The sequence below is a fragment of the Equus asinus genome, chromosome 2, assembly GCF_041296235.1.
Source record: "Equus asinus isolate D_3611 breed Donkey chromosome 2, EquAss-T2T_v2, whole genome shotgun sequence".
NCBI classification, from domain to species: domain Eukaryota; kingdom Metazoa; phylum Chordata; class Mammalia; order Perissodactyla; family Equidae; genus Equus; species Equus asinus.
The window spans coordinates 15,635,319-15,661,725 of NC_091791.1; the positions used below are offsets into that span (position 1 = coordinate 15,635,319).

The window sequence follows — 26,407 nt, forward strand, 5'->3', positions numbered from 1 at the left end:
TAACTGAAGAGGTATTTAAGCTTCGGAAGGCTCCTCCTGTGGTCTAGGAAGGTGCTGGAGCACTTCACAAAGACTGTGGTGAAGTCAAAGGCATTTATGCTTTTCTTTGACATCGCAGTGCTGACGCAGGAAGCGATTCCGGATCATCTAATGATGCACAAACTGGTCAATTCGTTGGTAGGGATGTCAGAGGACCCTGTCTGCCTCTCAGACCTCTTCTCTTCCTGCCGTCCACGTGGCCCTCCTCACATGACCACGCTGGCCTCCCTCAAACGTGCCGAGTCCTTTCCCACCTTGGAACCTTTGCACTTACTGTTGCCATGGCCTGAGACTCTCCTCCCTAGACCTCCAGTAAGCTGGCTCCTTCTTGTCACTTAACAATTAGGTTAAATGTCACATCTTCAGTGAGGCCACCCCTGACAACCCCTGAAGCCCTTCCACCGCCAACCTCCCACCTGACCCCGGACCCCTGCTCCTTAGCACCCTGTTTGTTTCCTTCAGATCACTTGTCACCAGTTATAATTATTTATATTTTTTTCTTTTTATTCATTTGCAGTCACATTTCTCCCACCTAGAATACATTTCACGAGGACAGAGACCTCATCTGTTTTGGTCACTGTTCTATCCCAGCTTCTAGAACGATGCCTGAGGCACTGAGGTGGTTATGAATTAATGAGAGGATGAATGCACACACAGATGGAGTTCTTAGGCACTTTAACCTTATTCTCAGCGAATTTCAGGGCTGGGAAAGGTGAGAGGGCACAGTTTTAAGGAGGGGAAAGAAAGAGATGTCACTCTTCAGAGAAGCAGGGAGAACATGAACATCTGATTAGATTCAGGAGACGCAATCGTCACATGATCTGTCACAGTGTGCCCAGGGCTCAGGCCCCCATGGCTGTTTCCCCTGCAGCTCACCTCACTGCCGAAGTCAGCTGTGGACTCCATGCTCACCCCAAGGGAAAGACCCCTGCCTCGGGGGTTCAATGTTTAAACCGCCTGAGGTGGGCAGAGCCGATGTGGACATCCTCCAAGCAGGAAAGGAGGGTTAACCTCCAGCGGCCACTCGAGTCTGGTGATGAGAGAGAGTGTGGGCTCCAGACACTCAAGGGTAGGGGCATGGGCATTCAGGGGGTCGTTTTTTCCTTAAAATAATTTTATTTCACTCATGTTTGCAAATAGGTAATACATGTCACTATACATCCAATACAATACAAAGTTAAAAATGCTCCTGTACCAGCTCCTGTGTGTCCTTCCAAAGATACCCTACGCATTATGTATAAATAATATTTATTTTAAAATATAGACAGTTAACATCTTCTACACACTATTTTGCAACCTGATTTTTACAAATTAACTATATGTCTTGAGAATCACTCCTTGTTAGTGAGTATAGATCTGCTCCAATCTTCTTACCAGCCTCACAGTATTCTGGTCTTTGGATGTTTACTTAATCAGTCCCCTATTGGTGGACATTTGGCTGTTTCCAATACTTTGTTATTAAAAACAATGCCTTAACGAATATTCTTATACATTTGTCACTTTCCACATGGATGGTGTATCTGTGGGATAAATTCCTACAAGTGGAACTTCAGGGACAGAAGATATGGATATTTAATGTGGAGATAGATATATATATATATGGGCTATTTTCCTCACCCCTCAAAACACCAGGAGAGTAGAGACCATTAGCTATTTAAACAGGTAACTTTTTTGAGGCATGTTAGTTAAGGTTCTTTTGGTTGTAGGCAACAGAAATCAATTCTGGGTAGCTAAAGTTTTTTTAAAAAGGAGATATTTATTGAAAGAATATTGGGGCATCTCAAGGAATCCATGAAATTGTTGAACCGTGAGACCCAATGGAAGCCCAAGAAATGGGACCACCCTGGAATCCTTGGTCATCCTCAGATCCCCCGACCTGGGACCTGATTCTCCTGCAGAGACTTCCTGGCTTTGGGCATCTCAGCTCTGAATTCTTCATTACCAGGTGATTGGCTGGGTTAGGCCAGGAGCTGTCCCCAAATTAATTAGCAGTGGGGAATGGGGCCTATTGGGCTGGCCTGGCTGAGGAGACACACCCCTGTGCACCCAAAGATGGAGGTGAAGTTGTGAGCTGGGCAGCCGCTGCAAGAGGTGTGTGGTTCTGCAGGAATAAAATAACGATCCCGAGTCAGCTGACTTGACTTAATTTGTACAAAGGTGCAGTTAGTGGCTGGTAGACAGGGGATTTCTTTGAAAGTATTGTTTGTGTTTATCACACCTTGAAATAATGAAGAGGTGATCCTCCTGAGTTATCAAGAGTGAATGATGATTGTGGAGGCTGGATTTCCTGCTCAGAAAATCTGGTCAGGACTGCTGCTTGTTTGCAACTCTGTATTCGTAGGCATTCATTGTTTAAGCAGAAGCTGTCGGGGAGCACTTTGTCTACAAAAGCCCAAAGCAAGTGAACCAGAAAGGCGCCTCACTTCACATGACAGCAGTGAGGAGGAGGCAGTGTGGGAAGGCCAGAGACTGGAGCCTGGGCTCACCCTCACTGGGAAAACCCTCCTGACACCCGGCTTGTTCCTTCTCCAGCTCCAGGCGTCGCAGGGGTGGAGAAACAGGTTAGAGATGGTGATAGACGGACTGTGAAAATGGTCACAGTGTTTCACCCTCTTCCACCGCCTGTATCTATGCCCTTTGCGATGTGATTTTGCAGCTCTTTTCATCAACAACTGGAGTCTATTTCCCCATCCCTTGAATCTAGCTATGTGTGTGACTTGATTTAGTCGTTAAATGTGATGGCAGCAACATTTGGGCCAGCTCAAACCAACTGACCTCCCAGTATATGAGAGACTCAGCCAAGATTAGCAGCACTGCTGACGCAACTCACTCTGAACACAGACAAATGAGTGAATCCAGTCAAGACCGGAAGAAGCACACAACTAACCCAGAGATTACTAATATCTGCTTACTGTTTAAAGCCACTGTGTTTGGTGATGGTTTGTTATGCAGCAATACCTAACCAATAAGGGAACCCAGCTCAGCCAGGCCTGAGATTCAGAGAGCAGCTATCATTGCCCTCACTGTCACCATTCTTGGGCACACAGCATCAGTTGAGGGTGTATCTTTCCTAAGACAGTGTGGAGCTCCCCACGTCTGTCAATATGCACTGTGCTCTAATGCACTGGCTCCTCTTTAAATGCCCGGGGGATTTAATCTGACTAAACCCCTAGCAAGACGGGAGTCTAAGCTGCTTATCCTTTAGATCCTCCTAGACCAACTAATTCATTTCACACCAGGGATGGAAAGATTTCTGGGATTTCCAATAGCAACAACAACTGAAATATGTTGCATAAACTTAATCCTGATCAGCTTCAGGCACTTAAGGCAGAATTCATGTGCACACAAATCTGTGGATCTCTTTTGAAACTATAGCGTCATTCCCCCAGACAGCTCTCCTATCTTCAAACCGTGTAAGGCCTTGAAGGTGACAAAGGTAAAGAGTGAGGTCGCCAGCTATCATCTGCCACGTTTACACGTCCAAATGGAGCCGAATGGCTGCTTTTCCCAGCCTATCAGTTCTGTCCTTGTTTTCTCCTTCAGTTTCAAGTTCAGAACGTTCAGATGCCTCGTCATCTCGTAAGAGAACAATCTTGTGAACTCTGGGGGAAGGGTGGAGTTGGTTCAAGCTGGGTCCTCAGAGCCCCTTAATTCCAAAGAAGTTTTTGTATTGAGAAAGCTATTTTCTAAATCTTTTCCACAGCCTGGGCACTCACCTGCATTCATTGAACCAATGTTTGTAACTATCCCTCGAAATGGCAGAATGTCTCCCTTCATGTTGTAATGGCAGTGGGGCACAAGACTTTGCCTTATCATCAGTCAGTGACTGACTTCTTTCTTTTTTTTTTATCAGAGATGCCCTATCTGTGGAAAATGAACTAGGTTTCTGAGTGCAGCACAGGCTTCCCAAAGTCCTTGATGAATATTGGGAGATCCCAGCAGTTCCTGTGGGCTGGCTAACAAGCAAACATCTCAGACCACACAGACCCTGGGGCCAGGTGGGAATCATTAGGCCCAAAAGTCTGCAAGCCCTGTAGGGGACCCAGGCATTTCCAGAACAGCCCTCAGCCTTCAGAATCCCAGAGTGCTGGGAAAATCTAGGCCAACTTGAGCAGTGGTTAGATCAAGAAATGATGAACTTGCACTCCATGCAAGTACCAAAGGGATTGATTTAAAACCCAAACTGGAAAATTTCCCTTCAAGATGGCCTTGGGAAAACCTAGGCCCACCAGTAAACAGCCTGGGACCTTGGACAAGTCAAGAAAGCTCTCTGTGCTGCAGCTGCTTCATTGGAAAACGGGGGTAATGAAAGTACCCGGCTTGTAGAGTATTGTCAGAATCAAATGCATAAATGTGGATAAAGCACGTAGACTAGTGACTGCACCTGGAAAGCATAAGGCACATGTTAGGAAAAACGAAAACGTGGAGGCGGTAGTCAGTTGCCTTCTGATGGCCCCTCTCAGAGGAGCAGCCTGAACCACAGAGTCTAAGGCAATTGGCTCTTAACATCCAACCTTGAAAAAAAGACCCTCCAGCAAGAAACAGGTTAAAAGTCATGTGGTGAAGGTGGATCGTTTTTATATGGACTGGCCCATCCTTTCAAACTGACATGGAACTCCTGCTTTACGGGAAGAAAAAAATTGATTTAGGGCTCTAGAAACAAGAATATTTCCTAAAAATTTACTGAGTTCAGAAATAGGTAAATAATCTGAGTAAACAATTCATTTAAAACAATTAAAGCAACTTGCAAACTGCTTCATTACAATGAAAATGGATATCCTTCTTAACAAAAGGGTTTTTATTTTTTTTGGAAGATTAGCCCTGAGCTAACATCTGCTGCCAATCCTCCTCTTTTTGCTGAGGAAGACTGGCCTTGAGCTAACATCTGTGCCCATATTCCTCTACTTTATATGTGGGACGCCTGCCACAGCATGGCTTGTCAAGTGGTGCCATGTCCGCACCCAGGATCCGAACCGGCGAACCCCGGGCGAACTTAACCACTGCACCACCAGTCGGCCCTACAACAAAAGGGTTTTTAACAGATGTATTTTTTTTAAATTAAATTCTTTTAAACCCCTTTGTTCTATCTTATTACTTAAATAAATTTGCAGATAATCCTTTATTAATTTCTTTTGTTATTCATTATTCGTCATTTTTAGTATGCCATAGGAAAATTCCATGAGGCGTTCGTAGTAATTATAATTCTAAACATTTATTAAGCATTCAGTATGGATTAAGCAATATGTTAGTCTCTTTATAGATAGATGCCGGGCTTTTAAAAAAAACGCCATCTATACACTGAAGATGCCAAAGTTTACGTGTCTAACCTAGAGCTCTACCCTCAACTCCATGCTCATATATGCAACTGGGTGTCTGATGACCATCTCAAATTTGACATGACTAAAACTGACCTTCCTCCTGAAGTCTGTTCCTCCCAAAGTACTCCCCATTTCAGTCAATGGTGTCTCTATTCTTCCAGTTGCTCTGCCAAATCCCCAGGAGTCCTGGAAGACTACTTTCATTCAGATATTCATTCCTCCGCTACGTGGTCCATGTACGTTGTGGATGCTGGCTTTATCCTTTGTCCAGGAGATTGCCCTGACTGGCTTAAGCCAATCAGCACATTCCACTTCCCAGGCCACAGGCCAATCAGCATGAATCTCAGGAGTTTCATTTGGAAAGATTGGGAGGGAGATGTTCTTTTTCTCTTGCTGGATGTGAAAGAGGAGGTCTATAGTCCCGACTGTGGTAGACGGCTGTCCTTCAATTGGGAGGAGAGCCAGCCCTGGTATAAAACCATCATCACAGACAATAGAGCATGGGGACAGAAAGAAAATAGCTCTTGAAGAGGTCATTAAGTTGCTGGATCAACAAAACCTGAAGCCTCTCCCACCTATGGACTTTCCAGTGATGTGAGCTAATACATTTTTTTTGTTGTTTAAGTCAGTTCGAGTTAGAGCTTTTGGTTCATGTGCATGAAAGCATCCTAGTTAATACAGATTGATTGTCCTTAGAACATGTCTTCATGTGTTGACAGACTTGCATATAATTTGGTGAAAGACAGAATGAAAAGCATTTTCACTTTCTCATGTTTTCATACCTCTGTGCCTTTGCTTATGCCATTCCGTCTCTGGAACTTCTTTGCCACCATTTCCTCTTGGCAAATCCCACCCACCTTTTAAGACCTAGTGCAGCTGTCCCTTTCTCTCTTAGGATGTCACTGGTTGGACATGGCCTAAGTCTAAATACTGACTCTAGTGGAGTCATTCACTCTTCCCATTAGTGAGATGGTCATTCAAAAAATATTTGTTTGCTCTCCTACTACATGCCGGGCACATACAACATGTAAACCCCTTAAGGAGTTTACAAAAGGGTATGCAGGCAAGTAAACAAGTAGTTATAATACGGAGAGAGAAGTGGTAAGATAGAGAAGTCCTGGGTACCGTGGGAATGTAGTGAGGTAGTCTCTAATACAATCTTAGGGGATGTGGGTAATGGAAGCAGAGATAGGCTTCATGGAAGAAGTCATGTCTACACAGAGATTGAGAACAGTAGGAGTTAAACAGACAGGAAGAGGGGGAAAGAACATTCTAGGGAGAGAAAGAGTTTGCGTAAAGGTCCAGTAACATCCAAAATTAAGGCCCTTTTGAGGGACAGTGCCAGAATATAGAGTTCTAGAAGGAAGCTAGTGAGCGATGATGCTGGAGTCCTAGGTGAAAACCAGACCAAGGTGGGGCTTGCAAATCTCGCTAAGGAATGTGGATTCTATTCTGGAAACCATTGGGAGGATATTTGATTTGTGCTTTAGAGAGATCAAAGAGGTCGCAGAGAGGAGAGGAGTTTGGGAGGACCCCACTGGGAGAAGGGAGACGAGTTAGGAAGCTTCCAATGTGCCCACTCCTTGTCCGTCTCCTTTGTGTCATCTCTTCCCAGATGTCTGAGTTGGAGCTGACGTAGAACTTAAAGATGATGGAAAAAGTAGCAAAGGGAAGTACTTGCCACCTGTGCCCACCAAGAGGGGGTCATTTTGGACCTGGAAGTCTGCCTTAAGTGATCAGAATGACATCAGTAATAGCAGTAATGGACACGATGCCAGTATCAAGTAAACAATATTCCTAAGCTTGAATGCCACATAGTATGTAGCAAAATTCGACAGTCATTTCTTCAGACCAACTCCAAATTTTGGATTTTAATCACCACATCCAAAAGTTTCATTGGAAGTAATGGACACGATGACAAAGAAAGGAATACATTGCTTCACCAGTAGATTTTATTAGCAGGGAGATTCAATGGTCACATGTCAGCAGCTCCTAACACGCAGTGAGAGTGAGCAGAACATCTTCCCTCACGGTTTCTTCACTACAGAAGTTGAACCTGCAGAGGGAAAACAACAAGAAGTCAACTCTTCCTGGCACACCCCGGGCATGTCGAGCAAGAGGACAGCCTCCGCTCTCCCCTCAGGCCTAGAGCCACAGCCTGTGCCCAAGACCAGACAATGGCCAAAAGAAAAACCTCTTCTGTCTTAAGGACTGAATTCTCCTTCCCAATTTTGTTTCATGGCTGGGCAATAACAGAGAGGAGGTGTCACTGGACACTCCAAGGGACAGGGAGGGCTCATCTGTCACATCCCCAAAGTGCCTACTAACACTTGGCACATTGTCAACCAACACAACTGAGGAAGATCAGGGCCAGCATCATGACAAGAAATCAGCCAGAATAAAAATTCTAAGGTCCGGTGTGACACTGGCAAGGCATTCTTATTTTAACTCAATAGTTCAACTGAGATGACTAGTTTTACTCGTCAAGACTGAACGTACTTGCGATGCTTTGGAGCTAATTTTCTTTAATAAGATATATTAGCATATGTAATGTGCCTGGCACATAAAAAGAGCTCAGAAAATGCTCTTTTCTCTCCATCTTCATTTCCCTCCCTGTGGTCTGATGTCTGGAAGACTTGAAAATGGCAAATTAAATGTTAAAAACTAATATTGGTAAGAGACGCAAGAAATGAAGGGCACGTGATATCTATATACGAATAAAGGTGAAGTGAATTTGCTTTGTAGTAGTTAAGAATTAGCTGCAGCCAAATATCCTGCATATGGATTCTGGCATTGAGCTCTCACTTAGTTTTCTGTAAAACAGAGATAATAATAGTACCTATCTGCCATCACCACAATCAAGATAGTAAACATATCCAACAATCCAAAAATTTCCCCCTGCTCCTTTGTAATCTCTCCTTCTCTTTTCTTCCCATCTTCCCTCCCCCCAGGCAACCATTGATCTGCTGTCACTATAGACTGGTTTGAATTGCCAAGAATTTTATATGAATGGAATCAAAAGTATGCACTCTTTTGTCTAGCTTCTTTCATTCAGTATAATTATTTTGAGATTCATCCATGTTGTTGCATGTATTGCTAGTTCATTCCTTTTCATTGCTGAGTTATATTCCATCGTGTGGATAGACCGCAGTTGGTTTATCTACTCTCCTGTTGGTGCACAGATTTCCAGTTTTTGACTATTACAATAAAAGGTGCTATGAATAATTATATGCAAATCTTTGTAGAGATAGATGCTTTCTTTTCTTTCAGGTACGTACTTAAGAGTAGAATGGTTGAATCATAGGTAGCTATATATTTGTCTGTTAAAGAAACTGCCAAACTGTTTTCAAATGTGGTTGCATCATTTTATATTCCCATTAATAGTCTTTACATCCTCACCAATACTTGATATTGTCAATCATTTTAATTTTAGCCATTTAAATAAGTTTATGGTAGTGTCTCTGTGTTTTTAATTTGCATTTCCCTAACACCTATTGATATATCTTTTTCTGTTCTTTCACTTTAAAAATTTTTCTAAAGTTTTTCACTTTTCTTCTTCTCCCCAAAGCCCCCTAGTACATAGTTGTAGGTCGTTCTGGTTGTGCTATGTGGAACACCACCTCAGCATGGCTTAGCGAGCAGTGCTAGGTCGGCTCCCAGGATCCGAACCTGCGAAACTCTGCGTGCGCTGCTGAAATGGAGTGTGCAAACTTAACCACTTGGCCATGGGGCCATCCCCAGTCTGTCCTTTCACTTTTAATCTATTTCTGTTTTTATATTAAAGTACATTTCATGTAGGCAGCATATAGTTGGTATTGATTTTTTAAAATCCAGTTAGACAATCTCTGCCTTCTAATTGCTGTATTTAGATCATTTTCATTTAATATGATTATTGATATGATTAGGTTTAAGTCTATTAGCTTGCTATTTGTTCCCTATGTTCTTTGTTCCCCCCCCCCTTTTTAAGCCTTATTTTTAATAAACTCCATTATCTCCTTGTTGGCTTATTAGCTACACTTCTTTGTTTTATTATTTTAGTGGTCACTCTAGAATTTACACCATATATTTCTAACATCGAATTTTACCTTCAACTGATATTATACCAATTCACATATGGTATAAGTACATTACACCAATATATTTCCATTTCTCCCCTCCTACCCTTTATGGCATTGTTACCATATATTTTACTTATACACATATTTAACCCCCCCACCAATAATAATATTTAAAAATCTCATGCATTTATCACATAGTTACTATTTCCTATGCTCTTAATTCTTTTCTGTAGATTCTTTTCCAAGTGGCATCATTTTCCTCTCCCCGGAGATCTTCTTTTAACATTTTTCACAGTGTTGATCTGCTGGTAATGAATTCTTTCAGCTTTGGTGTGTCTAAAAAGTCTTTATTTCATCTTGGTCTTTGAAAGATATTTTTGTGGGTATAGAATTCTAGATTAACAGCTTTTTCCTTTCGGTGCCAGTCATGCATCACTTAACGACAGAGACATGGTCTGAGAAATATATCATTAGGTGATTTCATAGTTTTGTGAACATCACAGAGTATCCTTACACAAACCTAGATGGTGCAGCCTACTACACACCTAGGCTATGTGGTACTAATTTTATGGGACCACTGTCACATGTTCAGTCTGTCATTGACCGAAATGTCATCATGTGGTGCATGACTGTACATTAAAGATGCTGTCCCACTGTCTTCTCACTTGCATTGTTTCTGATGATAAACCTGCTGTAATTATTGTCTTTATTCCTCTGTACGTAGTGTGTATTTTTTCTCAGGCTGCTTTTAAAATTTTCTCTTTATGACTGGTTGTGAGCAATCTGATTTTGAAGTGTGTTGGTGTAGTTTTCTTCATGTTTCTTGTCATAGCACTTGGATCTGTTGGTTTACAGTTTTCACCAATTTTGAAAATTTTGGAGCTCTTATTCCTTCAGATTTATTTTTCAGTTTCTCCTCCTTTGTGGTCTTCAAAGAGAACTGCGTTAGACTTCTTGAAGTTATTTCACAGCTCACTGATGTTCTCTTGATTTTTAAAATTCTTTTTTCTCTCTGTGTTTCATTTTGGATAGTTCCTATTATGTCTTCAGATTCGCTTATCTTTTCTTCTGCAACATCTAGTCTGCTGTTAATTGCATCCAGTGTATTTTTCATTTCAGATATTATAGTTCTCATCTCTAAAAATTCCATTTGGATCTTTTTTATACAAATATCATGCCTCTACTGACCTTTAGAACTAATGGAATAAAGGTGAAATAACTATTTTAATGTCTGTGTCTGCTATTCTAACATTTGTGTCAGTTCTGGTTTGGTTTCAACTGATTGATTATTCTCCTCAGTATAGGTTATGTTGTCCTGCTTCTTTGTATACCTGCAAAACTTTTATTTAATGTCATATATGGTAGATTTTAGCCTGTTAGCTGCTGGATAATTTTGTATTTCTATAAATTTTCTTGAACTCTTTTCTGGGGTACAGTTAAATTATTTGGAAACAGTTTGATCCTTTCAGGTCTTGCTCAGTCTAGGCTAATGATTTCTCACTAGTGAGGGAAGGCCTTCCTAAATACTCTACCCAAAGTTTCTTGGATCATGAGCTTATCCAGTCTGGTTGGTGGAAACAGTTACCATTTCCAGCCCTGCAAGAGTACTGGGCACTGTTTTCTCTAATTCTTTCAGATGGATAGTTCACTGGCGTTGGCTAGTTTCCTCACACATATGTGCTTATCAGTACTCTGCTGAATATTCAAGGGAAATTTCCAGAGCTCTGAGATTCTCTCTCTGTAACTCTCCTCTCTGGTGCTCTGTCCTGTGACATCTAGTTGCCTTGGATTTTTTGGATTCTTAGCTCTGTCTCTTCAACTCAGAAGGTCTACCAGGCTCTGCCTGAATTTTTCCTCCTTGTGTAATATTCTGGAAACTCTCTCCAGGCAGTGAGCTAGGACAATTGTAAGCATCCACCTTATTTGTTTCTTGTCTTTCAGGGATCACTTTCTTTTGTTGCCTGATGTTCAGTGTCTTGAAAACTGTTATTTCTTACATTTTATCTGAATTCTTGGTTGTTTCAGTTGAGAAGGTGAATTTGTCTCTGTGATTCCATCTTTGCCAGAAGCAAAAAGTCCCCTCATTGGGCTTTTCTGAGGACTGAATAACACGCTGACAGAAGAAGCATAGCATTGTGCCTCGGAATTTGGCTTTATATTCAGAACACTTGGGCTAACATTGGTATTGTTATAATTATCGTCAGCAGCAGCTCACTTTTTCTGGTTCACGATGGTAAATATCCTTTGGCTCACACACACTTCAGTCTTCTTTAGAACCAACGGTTAACTTCTGCCTTCAGTAAGAGGGCCAATGATGCAGAGCAGCCTGTTTGTATTCCTTGGTAAGTTAAGTGTTTTCCTGATAATTTAACTGGCAATTGGTGAACCCAGGAAGTTTGGGGAAGATACACATATTAAGCAAACCCAAGCACAAGGCACAGCCACTCAATGAAATCATTCTTTCACCTCAGGATCATGAAGCCAGATTCTCATTCTAACACTTAGCTTGTATCAGGTAACACCACCTGCATCTACAAATCTATCAAAGTTGTTTTCCTAAAGTTCTACCCTTTCTCCTAAAGAAACAAAGGTATTAGGGAGCGGCTGTGGCTGGGTATAGGAGAGCCATTGTAAGAGGTTTAACTGAAAGTAAACTTCAGCGGAGATAGAATTATAAATGTGACAATACTTCAGATCGCTTTAGATTTTTATTACTTACACACTTCCATCGTTTCTTTCCACTGTGATCTTGGATGCTCCTACTTTGGGTAGAGTTAGGTTGATCACATTGTTGTACCAAATAAATTTAACCTTCTCCAAATCTCCAACTTCCACATCTGAGTCAAATTCATTGGAATAAGTATTGTCTGGTTTGAGAGTGCCCCTTGGAAGTTGAGAAGTTAATAAAAACATACATCAACATACATAAATGTACATATACATATATATACATGTTTCTAAAACCAGCTTGCAATGCGTCTCTAGTAAGATGACTGATAGTATATTTGCCATTCTAATCTTTTAAATAAATGCAAACATACATGCTAAGTCAGTAGTAGTTCATTTGTCATCAATAACTCATATTACTTTAAAGTCATCCTTACTTTAATAAAACTTCAAACACGTTTTAGTCACAATTCTCCTATAATTTAATAAATGATGACATCATTATATCATCTTTTCCCAGTTGTTTTGTGGGAAGAATAATTTTTATTGATGATAAATCAGAAGCCACAAATCAAATTAAACCTAAGTGGTTTTCTCAAGAAGTTACAGAAAAAATATTTAGAAGCAGACTTCTGAAATGTATTAAGGTGCAGGGGTGGAATAAGTGTTTCCTTTTAATGATATGTGGCAGCACTATACTCCCACACGGTAAGGAATAAACTCTTGTGTCCAGAACATACATTATGCATGTGAAGGGTTCCAGCATTTAAGACATTTAGAGCAATATTTTACTCACTGGAAAATTTCATACTGCCTAGAGTTCCCTTTATTTCCAAACAAAGAAACTAGCACGTGTCCTGTAACCTTCTTTCCAGACAGTGTGACATCTACCCTATACCTCCAACCTGCATGGGAAAAAAAATTGCACAATATCAGGTTGTAGAGAAGACACACTGGAAACAGACTAACTTGGATTTCACTACTGCTGAATTTTGCATAATTTGTATATGGTGTTGGTAGTTCTTCTAATCAAGTAGTCAGAGACATTTCTTATCTAAATGTTCAGAAGACAGGCATTGGTAAAGGGGAGGAGCACAGAGTCTTTCCAAAGTCAACGGTTTTCAAGCCAAGAGGTGAAGTAATATATTTTGCTTCCAATTTTCTTTTTCTTTTTTTTTTGAGGAAGATTATCCCTGAGCTAACATCTGCTGCCATACCTCTTTTTGCTGAGGAAGACTGGCCCTCAGCTAACATCCATGCCCATCTTCCTCTAGTTTATATGTGGAATACTGGCCATGGCATGGCTTGACAAGTGGTGTGTAGCTCTGCCCCCAGGATCCGAATGGGTGAACCCCAGGCCGCCAAAGTGGAGCAGGCAAAGTTAACTGCTACGCCGCCGCGCTGGCCCCTTGCTTTCAATTTTTTAACCTGACAATTTATTCTTGAATGTTAAGAGAACTTAATGTTAAAAGATAGTGGAAAAATAGTAGAGTGTGACATTTTCAACAGTTTTCTTCATTTTCATAGATCACCACGTTTTATAGTACTGTCATCTTTTTGTCTAAGTAGTCTAATTTATGTTAAAAATTCTACAACTCAACTTTCTGTTGCCATTGGAAATGTATTAAATTCCGGTAACCAATTTATGGTACTAGTCAATAGTGAACTACCAGTTTTTGCCATTTTGAGCTAGCCTGGGCTATTGGGGAGGGGGTAAAATTTGGCTTCAGTTTTTACAATGCAGCTAACCCCGTTAACTCCCATCCAAATAGTTTTCGTCCTCAATTACTGAGAAAAGAAACGTGAATTCTGTCCCCATGCCTCACCTCCCACGCATTCTCTAATTCCCATCAACCATGGAGTCTACAATCTAAATTTCTTTTAAATCTGTCAACTGTTCTCCATTCCCACAACCTCTGCCATCTTTCTCCGGGATTACTTTTCTCCAGGATTTATTTTTACAAAACCTCAGAATTTTGCTCAGTGAAACTTTTGTCTGAATATGAAGAGGCTGGAGCAGAAGAATCCTCCTGAATTCAGCACCAGAATCAAATGTGAAGAAATCCATTTTTGTGTCATTGATAGTTCGGGCCACAAACTCTGTTCTGACCCGTCCAAATTAGCCATCGTTTGGCTATGCATTTTCCATGCTGTGAAGGGAGTGTTTAAAACTTTTGTATAGAAAAGCAATTTCACACATTTTTACCGGACATGATAAAATACACAGCATTAAGAATTTAAGGCGAATAAAATAGAGACCTACGGGCAAAATTGCTGGCATCACCGGTGTTTAGATAAAATAGCTGGCCCACTCCTTTTGTTCTCCCAGGAAATCTATCAGCATAATGACCCATCTGTGGGCAGCCTTCACTTGAACAGGGGAAGCACTTGTTCTAGAGAAAATAAACACGTAATGACTCAGGATGCTCTTTCTTTCAATAGCGCACCATCTTTTTTCATGTATTGTTGCAATTCAAATACTCTGAAGTCAATTCTGTTCTGATGGTAAAAGGGGACTTCAATAGTGTGTCAGCAGAGGTTAAAAATGCATCTTATTATTTACAATGATAAATCAGTAGTTTATGTTAAATAACACGATACTAACAAAAATATTATTAAAAATCACACAAGAATTTATAAGATATTTATATGTGTATTTTAATCTTTTCTCTTTCGCCTCTCTTAAGTTGCCCCAGTTGTCCCAAGACATCCATCCACCCGCAGGTGATTAGAATTTATTTTAGAAAGATTGCAAAAGAAAGAGCAGGAGATGAAATCAGCTTCTAATATGCAAAATAGGACCCATTAGGAGGACAATAAGCTCAAAAGTCAGGCTTTTCTCAACTCCTTTAACTCCTACCTAGCATATAAAGTTCTGAAGGATTTTGATGCCAGAATTCTCCCATTGTGGAGAGAAATGCCCATGTTGGCTATTAAGGCCTAGCTATGAGGTTGGGGTCTGGAGAAGAGGGATGCCATATAGGAAAATGTTCTCCCTTTCTGGGTCAAGGAATTGTAGGAAGACAGAAGGGAGAGAGGAATAGAGTAGGAGGGACAAACATCACAATTCCCACTACGGAGAGACAAGGTTGGTCCACAGTAGAGGCAAGTGGTGGGTTGCTGGATCAATGGATCAAATGGGGACTGGGCTGAGTCTCAGGGTCTGCATCCAGTAACAGCTAAGGGGTGACTGAGCCAGCCAGGAAGAAATGGCCAAAGCTCTTTGAGGGCGTTGCCGAGCCAGAAGAGTAGACACGTCCAGACATCATCTGCAGACACCTGCCTTGCACCCGTCCATAAGGTAGACCCCCAAGTTCTCCCCTCTGCCCAGCACACGCACTGAATACCATCACCATGATCACCTTGCCCAATACCAGCTTAGAAGGAAAGACTGAGAAATCTGCAAAACTGAAAATCTTTTCTTCTAAAAGGTCTGAGCATCACCTAAAAGGACTGTTTATATTATTGAATGAGACAAAGTTTTAACTGAATGAAACCAAAAGTTCTTTGTTTGTTTGTTTGCCCCATTACCTAGAGAACAGAGATTTGGGAAGAAGATAAAAATAAGGTTAGACCAAAGAACAGGGGTGCTCTTGTTGTATACGTAAGCTGTGCAGTGAATAAAATATGTACCCTTCCTCCTACACACACATAATAGCCAACATTTTTTTAACGCTAATTATTGTACTTTAGGTTTTGGGCTAGGCAATTAAAACATATCATCTCATTAGATCCTCCCATGAAATCTGTGGACTCTACCATTATTATTTACATTTAAAAATGAAGAAATTTACTTAGAGAAGTTAAGTGTTTTGCCCCAAATCATTCAGCTACTTAATGGTGAACCCGGGATTCAGATCCTCTCTCTTTTTCACTAACATATAGCTTCTTCGTAGTTATGACTTCACCTAGCGTGTTATTTGAGCTCTTATTTATTAAATGACATGTTATACATTTTTTATTTGGAAAAATTATATTGAGAGGAAAAGCAATTAAAAAAACCCCAGCAGGTAGTAGATATATCATGTTCAAGTTCCAAGATAAGGATCCTAACCTAGATATTTAGAACCAAACAAGATGAGAACTAAAAAAAGAATCTTGGCAATTATGGGATTGCACAGAAATATCCACAACCCATAATTAAATAGTTTTAAAAGGTCAACATTTAAGACAAGTGTTCCATATTCATCAACATCTTGTAGCCATAGCTCAGACGTCCATAGACTTTTTTTTTTTTTTACTTAGAATTATTTCAAAATAAGTTTGACGGTTTACCTGCTCCATGCAGAAGTGATAGAGAACAAGATAGACAAGGAGCATTTCAGTTTATAAGCCCATTTTCTAAAGTTCTCCAATGCCTTATCATTTTTGGAATAATGTGTATAATTGAAAGTACAAATGATGTGGCAGTCATACAGTAACGTTCACTGAATGCATATCGTGTACAGTGAACCACACCAGTCATGAGAAGTGATGGTGACAAAGTTCTTTAGGTACAAGGTGGAGTCTACTTACTGCAGTGAAATCACTGTAAGAGGCACAAGAGAATCCAGCAAAGCCATCAGGGTTGAGGATGCTATCAGTGTAATACTTGTAGCTTCTTAAGTGATTACAGGCCGCAAAGTCACGAGTTCCTTTGAAATCAGACATGATTCACATCAGCGACAGATATTATTTTTCCAAGTTAAAGCCATGATCAGAATATCGTTGTTGAATAGATTTCTCTAATAAACGTGAACTCATGGAGGTCACAGAACAAAATCATTCATGAAGTGAATTTACAATCAGTGATGCAATCAGAAGTTAAATACTGTTTAAGATTATATGGTTATGCCATAGCTAAATGAAATGAAAAAATAACTTTAGAAGGAAAAGATTGGTCCATAAGAGACAACTTAGTAAGGCATTCCCTGAATTAGATCCTTGAAAAGTTTACTACAAACACATTTTCTTTCCCACAATCTCCTCAGGCCCACTTATCCCAGTGAAAGTCCTATATCTTGGGGATACAATTAAAAGTCTTTTGTTTAGAAAATGTGAGACCTGTACAATACCAAAATATGCAGCAAGTTTAGTAAAACAAAACACAAACTTTCTTCATGAAAAAGAGAAAATCTCTTCGTGCGCATAATGGTTTTACCTTGCCAGATCCCGTCTATGTCAACAATCTGAGAGAGAACGTTCTTTTGACATCCGGGCATTTCTTTTCCTCCATTTGGAAAGAAATCCAGGTGGCCTGCAGTTTGGCTCATTCCAAACCCTGAAAAATTTTAAAATATGGGAAAGTTGATGTTAATGTATAGACTTGAAACACTCTAAAACACTCTAATGTACAGACTCAGAAAACACTCTAGGAGAACAAATTGAGGAACTTACCCAAGTTGGGGATGAAGGGGGCAATGTCTGTGTGAATTACATCCACAAATTGGGCATCGCTGGGGTCCAATCGGACTAATTCGGGTGTGCCCTGAAAGCAAGGTTCAGCTGGATCCAACCCTAAAGTAAACAGGACGTGTCATGTTAATACCTATCAATGTACCTGCACATTCATCTTTCTTCGTCAGTTACAGACAGGAATGCAAACTTTGGCGGTAATGACAAGTTATGCATGAGAGAGATAAGATTGTTTTTCTCTACCTTATCATTTTCTGGAGGAAAATCTGTCTAATTTACTATTTGCATCGAAGTGAATTTCCCTCAAACCATAAAATTTGGCTCTATTTATGGATGCTTAGTCATGGGGACAATCTCAGTCACTAGCAGTAGTCACAAGGAAAGAGCCAGACTCTAGGAGACGCTGGGCTCCTAAAGGATGTTCAGGCTAAAAGAGTTCCTGCTAGACTGTAAACTCCAGGGACAGCAAGGACTTGGCTTGCACACTCACCAGGACCACAGTTTGTCACAGTGCATGGTTGAGCAGTCTCTCATAAACATTTACAGACTATGGGAAAGAATTAACGACCAGCATTCCAGATGCCCCCACCAATCCAAATGTAGCCAAATTATCCAAAGCATTAAAAAGAGAATTAGGAAGTTGGAGACAGAATGGGAAGATGGAAAAGTGGTCGTTCTTTGAAACTATCAACTCTCAGATCCAGGAGAGCAAAGTCTTTCTTATAAAGTTAGAGGGTTGTTTTAGGACCTGGTCTCCAACACGTGACCCCATTGGCCAAATGTAAACCAGGCTGAAGTCTGTAAAATAATATTTTTTGTCTAATTAGCAGCATATAGAACTGGCAGCCCAGGGCAGCCTCACCATCTGCCCCCCACTCCCAACTCCTGGGTTATGGTTGATGAGTTTTTGGCTAATTATCAATTGCTATTGAAGCAGAATATAATTAATTATACATTTTTGAACTCTTTGGGTTCAATTCTTTTTATTATTTATTTTATTATTTATGTTATTCTATTCTGGAAACTTGTTCTTTGTGAATACCTGACAAAGGGAAATAGATAGACATCAACAAGGCCTCCAGATGTTCTTAATTCACATTTGAGTCACATGCAATATTTATATGTTAAACAGGGCTCGGTAGACCAAAGATTGATATCAACAAAAAATTCACAAGGCCTCAGAACACACCAATTTCTGATCATGTTGCCCAATTAGGAAAATGTGAAAAACCTGTCTCCTCGGGTGAAAAACAGGGCTGCACTAAATTTTCATCTTTTTAGACACCATATTGGCTACATTTAGTCTAATTTTGCAGCTTTTACTGTTTTGACCAACCTGTGATCCGTCCAACGGCCCCATTGGTCCTCCTTCCAGCCTCCCCAGCAGCGTGAGAACCCAGGCTATGGCCAATGATGTGGACGTTGGAAGGAGAGTAGTCGAATGATGACTGTTGGAAAGAAAACTTCTTCAGAATGTTTCCAAATCTTGTAAAATTCAAGATGGAAACAAATGAAGACCTCTGAAAACGTGAGTTTTTTTTTCTTTTGAGGAAGATTAGTCCTGAGCTAACATCCGGTGCCAACCCTCCTCTTTTTGCTGAGGAAGACTGGCCCTGAGCTAACATTGTGCCCATTTTCCTCTATTTTATGTGTAGTGCCTGCCACAGCACGGCTTGATGGGTGGTGAGTAGGTCTGCACCCAGGATTTGAACCGCCGAACCCCAGGCTGCTGAAGCAGAGCATGAGAACTTAGCTGCTATGCCCCCAGGCCAGCCCCTGAAAACTTGAGTTTAAAGAAGACATACTACCCCCTTCAAAGCAATTGATTTTGAAGGATATTTCTTTTCACAGTTATAGTAGAAAATAGCAATGATTTTAACATTTGAACTTGTGGAAGCAGGGCTCTCTTTGATTGTATTACTATGTAGTGAGAACCGTGGACGGATATGGGGAATTATTACCCAGGGATGAGGAAGCAAATATTTGGATGAGAAATTAATAATGAAAGCAATTGCTCAAGCACATTCTAGTTTAATGTTTTCTGTGTTTTTAGTTACCAAATCAGGTTAGCTTGTTATTGTTGTGCTTCTGTTAAAAAATAAAATAAAAAAACAAAAACACAAAAGTAATTTAATCTTGAGTTCGACATTATCACGTCAAATTGCTTTAATAACTGGTGAAATTAAAAGAAATACTGGGTGAATTCAGTAGAAACAACCTATCTAGTTGCTGAAATAATAGCACTTAAAAAAACTAGTTTATTGATCTAAAATATACTTATTGATAAGCTTAATTCTAGATTTTTTTGCATTTTTCTTGTCAAACACGGGGACAGCCAAATCTCAGTAGACAACTGTGTTTACCAGTGATCATACCTACAGCATTTTTTTTTTTTTGGAAGAGAATTCAGAGAGCAATGTCCTTGGGCTTTTATGTAACCCGGAAGTAGTTACCTGAAGAACTCCAACAAGATATGCCACTTCTGCCCCCACAATCCGGACGTTCTGTGAAGCCTGTGAGTATGCGGTGCGGGAGCCACTTTTCCAGTCCACACAGATACAGTTCACACTTTCCACCTTAAACATGTTCTGGTGGAAGAGACACAATAAATAGGTAAGTAATTCAGGATCTTTATGAATTACAAATGAACACATTTGAGGACCAGGATAAATTCCGTCCTTGACCTATACAGTATCTTGCTTGCCTTTAACCCCAATCCAATGAGCAAAATTTCTAGTGTGTTATGCATATGGAATCCCTTTTAAAGTTTAACATTGGCTCCAAATTGGAGATTTGGCCGTAACGGGAACTAGATTCCTGGAATTTCTATTGCAACAGATCCCTAGACATTTGTTTCAGGGAAAAAATATGTATAAAATATGGTACAATGGGTTGTCTCGTTAGAACATCATAAATGTCATGAGACTCATTGCCCTTACTAGAAAGCGCCCCAGGACATTGCCTGTCTCATTCACTACTGTACCCTGAGTGCCTTGAACAGTTCCTGACACATAGTAGGTGCTCAATGACTATTTATGGAATGGGTGAATAACTGAATAAATGGAAGACTATGTTAGGACCTCTTGAATAAATATGCTGAAGGTAAATGAGTAAGCTTTTCCACGATGAAAACACTAATCAAAGTTTTTGGATGAATATGTATTATTGTACATCAGAGATGCGTTATTTCACATAAAAGCATAATTTACCAGAAATCCGCTGGAATCCTCGTTTGATGGGGGTCAATGATAGTTTCCTGAATGTTGGATCTGGCAGGAATTTTGTTTGTTTGCGTGTGTGTTTATACATATCCCCACTTTTTTTCCAAAAAGAATTTGAGAAGAATGAAGCAATCTTAGAAATCATCTCCAACTCTTCCATTTTACAGATAGAAAAACCGAACGATGGGAGCCTTTTGCTAATGTCTTGGTTAGCTAAGAATAGAGTCTAAACTGGAATTCAGAACCTTTAACTTTCCAATTTAATCCACTCGCTTCTGTATCATAAAACAACAGTATTGTCAAAGCCAAACGAAATGCAAGAAAAACTCATCTGCTTTTGGGATCTCAGAAATAAATTGTGTATACACATCTAAACATCTACGTTCCTCTTGAGCTAAGAATCATTTTCTTTTCCTTCACTGTTGTATAGAAATCTATTACTACTCTCCCTCCAATAATCTTCAGCTTTAAATTATTTTAGAAGCCCAGTTATAGTTTTACTAATGATTTCTAAACTTAGCTGTCCATTTTGACTATCTTCAGGATCAATGGAGACTCTCTGGAATTGACTCAACTCAGCCGTTGTTTTGAATCGTAGACACGTCTGAAACTAAACGGATGTAGGACCTTTGTGTCTCCTCTCTTGAGAGCTCTGAAGAAACGACTGCATCCTTGTAGCAGAGCTGCCCGCAGAAGCTTGATGAATAAATGAACCAAAGATAATGTTCCTCAAGCACTAGCACGTACTGGGGAAATTTGTTCTTTTTGATTTTCTGTCTTTTAAATCCTCATTATCACAGGGCACATAGCCAAAGGCAAATTAAAGAAAATAGGATCACTACTGTTGAGACAACAGAAGCCAGAAATGAAAACCTATACAGCTTTCCTAGATATTGCTACCATGGGAGATCAAAGAGTAGCAAGTAAAAATCAAAGGAAAATACTTAGTTTGGGCAAAATGAGTTATCTTGGCGCTTCATATAGAAATTAACAACTGTTGAAAAAATAAAAAAGTAGTGAAAATGCAACTAATGCTGCATCAGTACGGCAATATTTGTTGCTAAATTTTGAAATCTCTCTGTATTAGTTGTTAAGTAACCACTACCCAGAGCCACCAAATGGTTAGCAACCTTGCTGCCTTGACTGTCCCAGGTCCCCTTCACCCCCTACCGCCTCCTGGACCTCCCTTGGGAACCCCAGGCCCAGCAGGGTCAGAGGATCCTCCAATGTCATGGTGGCTCACATTTGTCCTGATTGGTTGGGGCCTATGCCTTCCCTGTTACAATTATCACTCCAGAAACAAACTCCCCTTAAGAGATGACCACGTCTCACCTGGCACATAGTGGACAGCCAGCTTTCTTCTCCCTTGTCTATGAAACCATGAATAATAAAGCGGGTTTTTCTACCTGTGTTGAAATTGGAGCTCTCGATAGTTGAAGGATCTGCAACGATTTCCTGTTTTGAGGAGAAGTGTTTAACATAAGTTTCTGATAGTATTCAATAGAGCCATTTGTACGTGGTGGGAGGTGGTAGGTAGAAGACCACCAGGGCTTGAGATCCTTATGAGTAAGGATTCTCCTGTTACAAGCAAGCATCATCATTTGCAATCATCACCAAGTTGCTGCTTTCTGGACATCTTATAATTTTTACAGTTGTCAACTCGGGATAATACGTCCACTGTAATACTGGTGGCAGGGGTCTTGTCTCCACACAATGGAAGGGTTTGTTGTGTTTGTGTGTGTGTTTTATGTATATATATATATATAATATTGGGAGATCTTATATATATGTGTGTGTGTGTGTGTATATATATATTTTATATATACTATTTACATATTTATATATATTCATATTTAGGATATTTTTAGATGGTACCACAGAGGTAGGATAAGATTAATATCAAGTTAATGGACCTTTTATAAACAACTTACATAAAATAACACTTAAGCTCACTGCCCTAAAGTCTACAAAAATGCAAGTTCTGACATGTTCTCTTTGGAAGACTTAAAATTCAGTATCTTTATTACATAAAACAGACGGCACTTAGTTTTGAGAATGATGAGTGCTCTTACTTGAAAGTTGTCTGGGTTCTCGTTAGTGTACAGGAGGAAGCGGGTGTTGACCTTTTCTGGAGACCAGGGCAATATTTTGAGAGGTCTTTCCACAATCCCGGCCCACGGCGAATCGTCACTGAAGCAGCCGAGTCTCTCATAGCAAACTTCGTTTCCTGCAATCGCCCAGAAGCGTTTCAAGGCTATTAGCTTAACCAGAATGCTCTTTTTAATGGTCTCTCTGCCAAACTGTGAGTTAGGTTACATCTTCTGGCATATTTTCTTCGCCCATATCCCCAAACATCTTCCTATCTACACACTCGCAAATTAGCTTCAATAGACAACGTCCCAGCTGAAGAAGACTGCTGCTCCTCGTTTCCACAACATAAGGCTGCCTCCCTCCTCTTGTGTCTCTGTCCAGTCCCATACTGGGGCCTGCTTTAGCCTCTCAATTCAGATGTCTTCCTTGGGCCATTGGTGCCCAAGAAAAGAGCAGCCTTGTATCCCCAGGCCTTTGGTGGGAGGAGGATGAGGTTCTCAACTCCTTGTAGCTATCTTCTGGCTTTGGGCTTTAGGTGGAGAGCTTAAATTTCGTGCAAATGCCAAAACTTTATATCTCCACATGGCTGAGTAGGTCTCTGACCTATGTTTGAATGGCATCCTGGATTCCTGTGATGAAGAAGCTACTCACAAATAATCAAACAGAAAATCCATGGTTTGAGACAACTCTTGGTTTGAATGTTACCCCATAAAAGAACAACACAAAGAAAGGGTTCTTGGGGAAGAAAAAGTCTAGTAGGAGTAGGAGTAGTAGCTGTCATGGGGGCTGCATTCTCAAAATCTTACGACGTGCCAGGTGCTGGACAAGATGATTTACATGACTAACCTTATTTAAGTCTCACAATTATCCATGAGAGGGGTGGTATTATACGCCCATTTCACAGATAAAGATAGTGAAGCACAGAGAGGTTAAGAATTTTGCTTAGGGTAATACAGTTGTGGCTCATGGAGCCAGGGTTCAAACCCCACGTTGACTCCAACCTAGGATTTAGCAAATAAAAACGCAAATTAAATTTGAGTTTCAGATAAACAACGAACATTTTTTAATATAAATATGTCACATATTCGTTGTTTATCTGAAACTCAAATTTAACGGGTCTTAGCTTTTATCCGGCAACCCTGCTCTGAGCACTTGCGGTCTTAATCATTCATCTTTCTTGCTCTACTCCTTATCCTCACAGTGGCTTGAATTCAGCTATCATAGCCTTTGCTGAAATTATTGAGCATGAATCTCTTCCAGCACTACATAAATATTTTTTCTTACCTACTACTGCTCCCAGCAGCAGCGAAAGTGTCCAGATTCGCAGCATCTAAATAAAGTTAAAAATATGACTAAGTCTGGCTAATTTTAAAAGATTGGCATAATTCAAATTCAGTTAAACCTCTGGGGGAAAATAGGTAAATTCTAATAAATGAGCCTGGAAAACATGTGCCTAACTTACCGTGGCAGTTGTATCAGGTTCTGCACACAACCAGATAGCACTGGAAGGTCCTTTTATAGACAAACTTTATCTTTTGAACAGTTCCATGGAAAAGTGGCATGAAAAGAGAGGAAGTTCCAAGGATATATTTCTAATTTTAATCATAAATAAACCAAGATTGATAGAGGAGGTAAAATTTTCCACAGTCCTTGTGGGAAGATCAGAAAAGGGTAGAAATGAACAGTTCTCTTCCAACACGATTCTATACTGCTCAGAAGCAGTATAATTTCATTGTAGTGAAGGTTCTAGTCTGCCCCTTGTTTAATTTACAATTCTCTAGGTATGTGTGAAACTAAATTGTTTTCACAGATTTGATAGCAGCGGTCTGGAAAACAAATACTGAAAGCTTACCAGCTTGTGTAGTTTTCGTATAACCTTGCCTCACCCTCAAAAATAGTGAAATAGAGGCAATTCTTCAGGAGAGTTCATTCCTTTTAGGAAAGCAGTTGATATTTTATTTTTATAGTCCATAGTACTAAATTATTTCTCAACAATAACATGGAGAAAAGAATAAACGAACTGACAAAAGGAATTGGGGTACTTCTGAGATCATAGAGGTGGAATCAGTGACCCTACCCTCAGATGAAATTAGGAATAAGCGAGAAAAAGAAAATTCACCTTGGGGAAAATTGGTCTGGGAAAAATAATCTGAAAGAGAAGTATTTGATAGAAAAGAACTGGGATGTTTTCAGTTGGTGATAGATTGCTTAAAATAAATTTTTTACAGACTGTAATGGGATACCATAATTTTAAGAGACTGGAGCTTTTAGCCTGACAGTGTCACAGATATAGGTTGAACCATATGAAATTGCCACATTTGTAGGTCAAAAATGGTCAAATAATAATTCAGCCCCCTGACAAAGTTTACAGGTACAGAAAAAAGCAAGAAAATTGTTTGTGTGTGAGGAAAGTTCCAGAAAGTTTGGCAAGGTAAATGTTAACGTCAGGGCAGAAGGTAGAAGGAAGGAATTCCATGGATGGGAGCCGTGGCAAATTCCCTTTCAATCTTTCGTATCTTAGCATTTCATCCCCTGTTTAGGGAGCCTTTCCAGCTCTAAGTTGGTTCCCTTCTCCCCTCTAAGACCACCTTCCCTCAGAACATCCTTCATTTGACACCCGTCACAATCAGTTCCAGATCATAAATTTGGAGAAGGCTGGAATTCTCTGGGCCTTGTCACACTCTAGCATCTAGCCCTGTTGGTACATAGCAAGCCCTTAGCACATGCTAGTTGAATGAATGAACAAGGAAATGAGGGAATGAATATGAAAAGTAATTTTTTGGGGGGCATAATTACTACACTAACAACTGCCTACCCAATCTCACTGAAAAGAATTGTCATTTTCTGAAGCCTGTTTTACTCAAATCAAATAAATAAACAAACAAACTTAAAAACAAACAAACAAACAAAAAAAAGAGCCAATGTTCACTCTGGGGTTTACCATGAAGCAAAATACATTTTGTGTGAATTACCAAATAATTCACACAAAATTTCTATGTTGGCATTTTAGATGGTACAAAATTTAATCCATAATTAGGGAGACTTTTGTTCAATCTAGGCTGTAGAATTAGGCCCCAAAGTTGCCAAATTCTGAAAGAGAGGCTAGCGTCCAAGGGAATTATTTTGTAAACTGAAATAAGTTCAAATTTTAGAATGTTTTGGGAAAATTCAATTTCCCAAACTGTTATAAAAGCTGAGAAGGGAATTGTACATAATCAGCAGTTTATCACGTCAGCTCTGGATGAAGGACTTCCCCTAAATGCAATCTTGCTGAACCCTTTAGCAGAGTTGTAAAATTTTATGAACCATATTGTTTCATTCAGACTATTAATGTGCTATCTAGGAACGTCTGTTTGTAGAGTATGAGGCAGAGACTGCTGGTCTCATCCTAGACTCTATTCCCCAACCTCACTTGCAAGGAGATGGGCCACATAATCAATTTCTGGCAAATGAGACAGAAGTGCCCAGATGTGCACCAGTTCCAGTCCTACTCACAAAAACCCACAGACAATCCTCTATGTGCCTTCCCTTCTATGGCTCGATGCAGACAAGGACAGCAACCTTGAAGGCTCTGTGTTGAAGCTGGCAGAGCCACAAGATGGCAGGAGGCTAGGTTCCC

The 26,407-nt window shown here is 40.2% G+C and overlaps 1 protein-coding gene across 2 annotated transcripts; it reads right to left on the minus strand.

The window, feature by feature from the left end:
* Nucleotides 1–7,287: 7,287 nt before the first annotated feature.
* On the minus strand, nucleotides 7,288–24,277 carry PNLIP (pancreatic triacylglycerol lipase). Of its 2 annotated transcripts, XM_014849267.3 has the most exons (13): nucleotides 24,251–24,277; nucleotides 24,073–24,118; nucleotides 22,770–22,924; nucleotides 22,030–22,152; nucleotides 19,930–20,064; nucleotides 18,813–18,924; nucleotides 17,459–17,578; nucleotides 17,223–17,342; nucleotides 16,598–16,716; nucleotides 14,346–14,475; nucleotides 12,879–12,987; nucleotides 12,135–12,299; nucleotides 7,288–7,413 (listed from the first exon to the last, which is right to left on the minus strand). In XM_014849267.3, the coding sequence occupies exons 2-13, from the start codon at nucleotides 24,116–24,118 to the stop codon at nucleotides 7,350–7,352; spliced, it is 1,398 nt and encodes a 465-aa protein (XP_014704753.1). In that variant the 5' UTR covers nucleotides 24,251–24,277; the 3' UTR covers nucleotides 7,288–7,349. The 2 variants fall into 2 exon arrangements, 1 of the variants encoding a protein (XP_014704753.1); XR_011493637.1 differs by lacking the exon at nucleotides 12,879–12,987 and having other exon boundaries at nucleotides 24,251–24,266.
* Nucleotides 24,278–26,407: the final 2,130 nt, after the last annotated feature.

What these genes read in the sequence shown, in the direction of transcription:
- PNLIP (XM_014849267.3), bottom strand. Translation starts at nt 24,118, where the DNA reads ATGCTGCGAATCTGGACACTTTCGCTGCTGCTGGGAGCAGTAGTAG. An exon ending in GGCCGTTGGACGGATCACAG is followed by an intron (nt 17,579 to 18,812) that starts GTTGGTCAAAAC and finishes TGTTTACTTTAG; the next exon opens with GGTTGGATCCAGCTGAACCT. An exon ending in CATAGACGGGATCTGGCAAG is followed by an intron (nt 16,717 to 17,222) that starts GTAAAACCATTA and finishes CTGATTTCAAAG; the next exon opens with GAACTCGTGACTTTGCGGCC.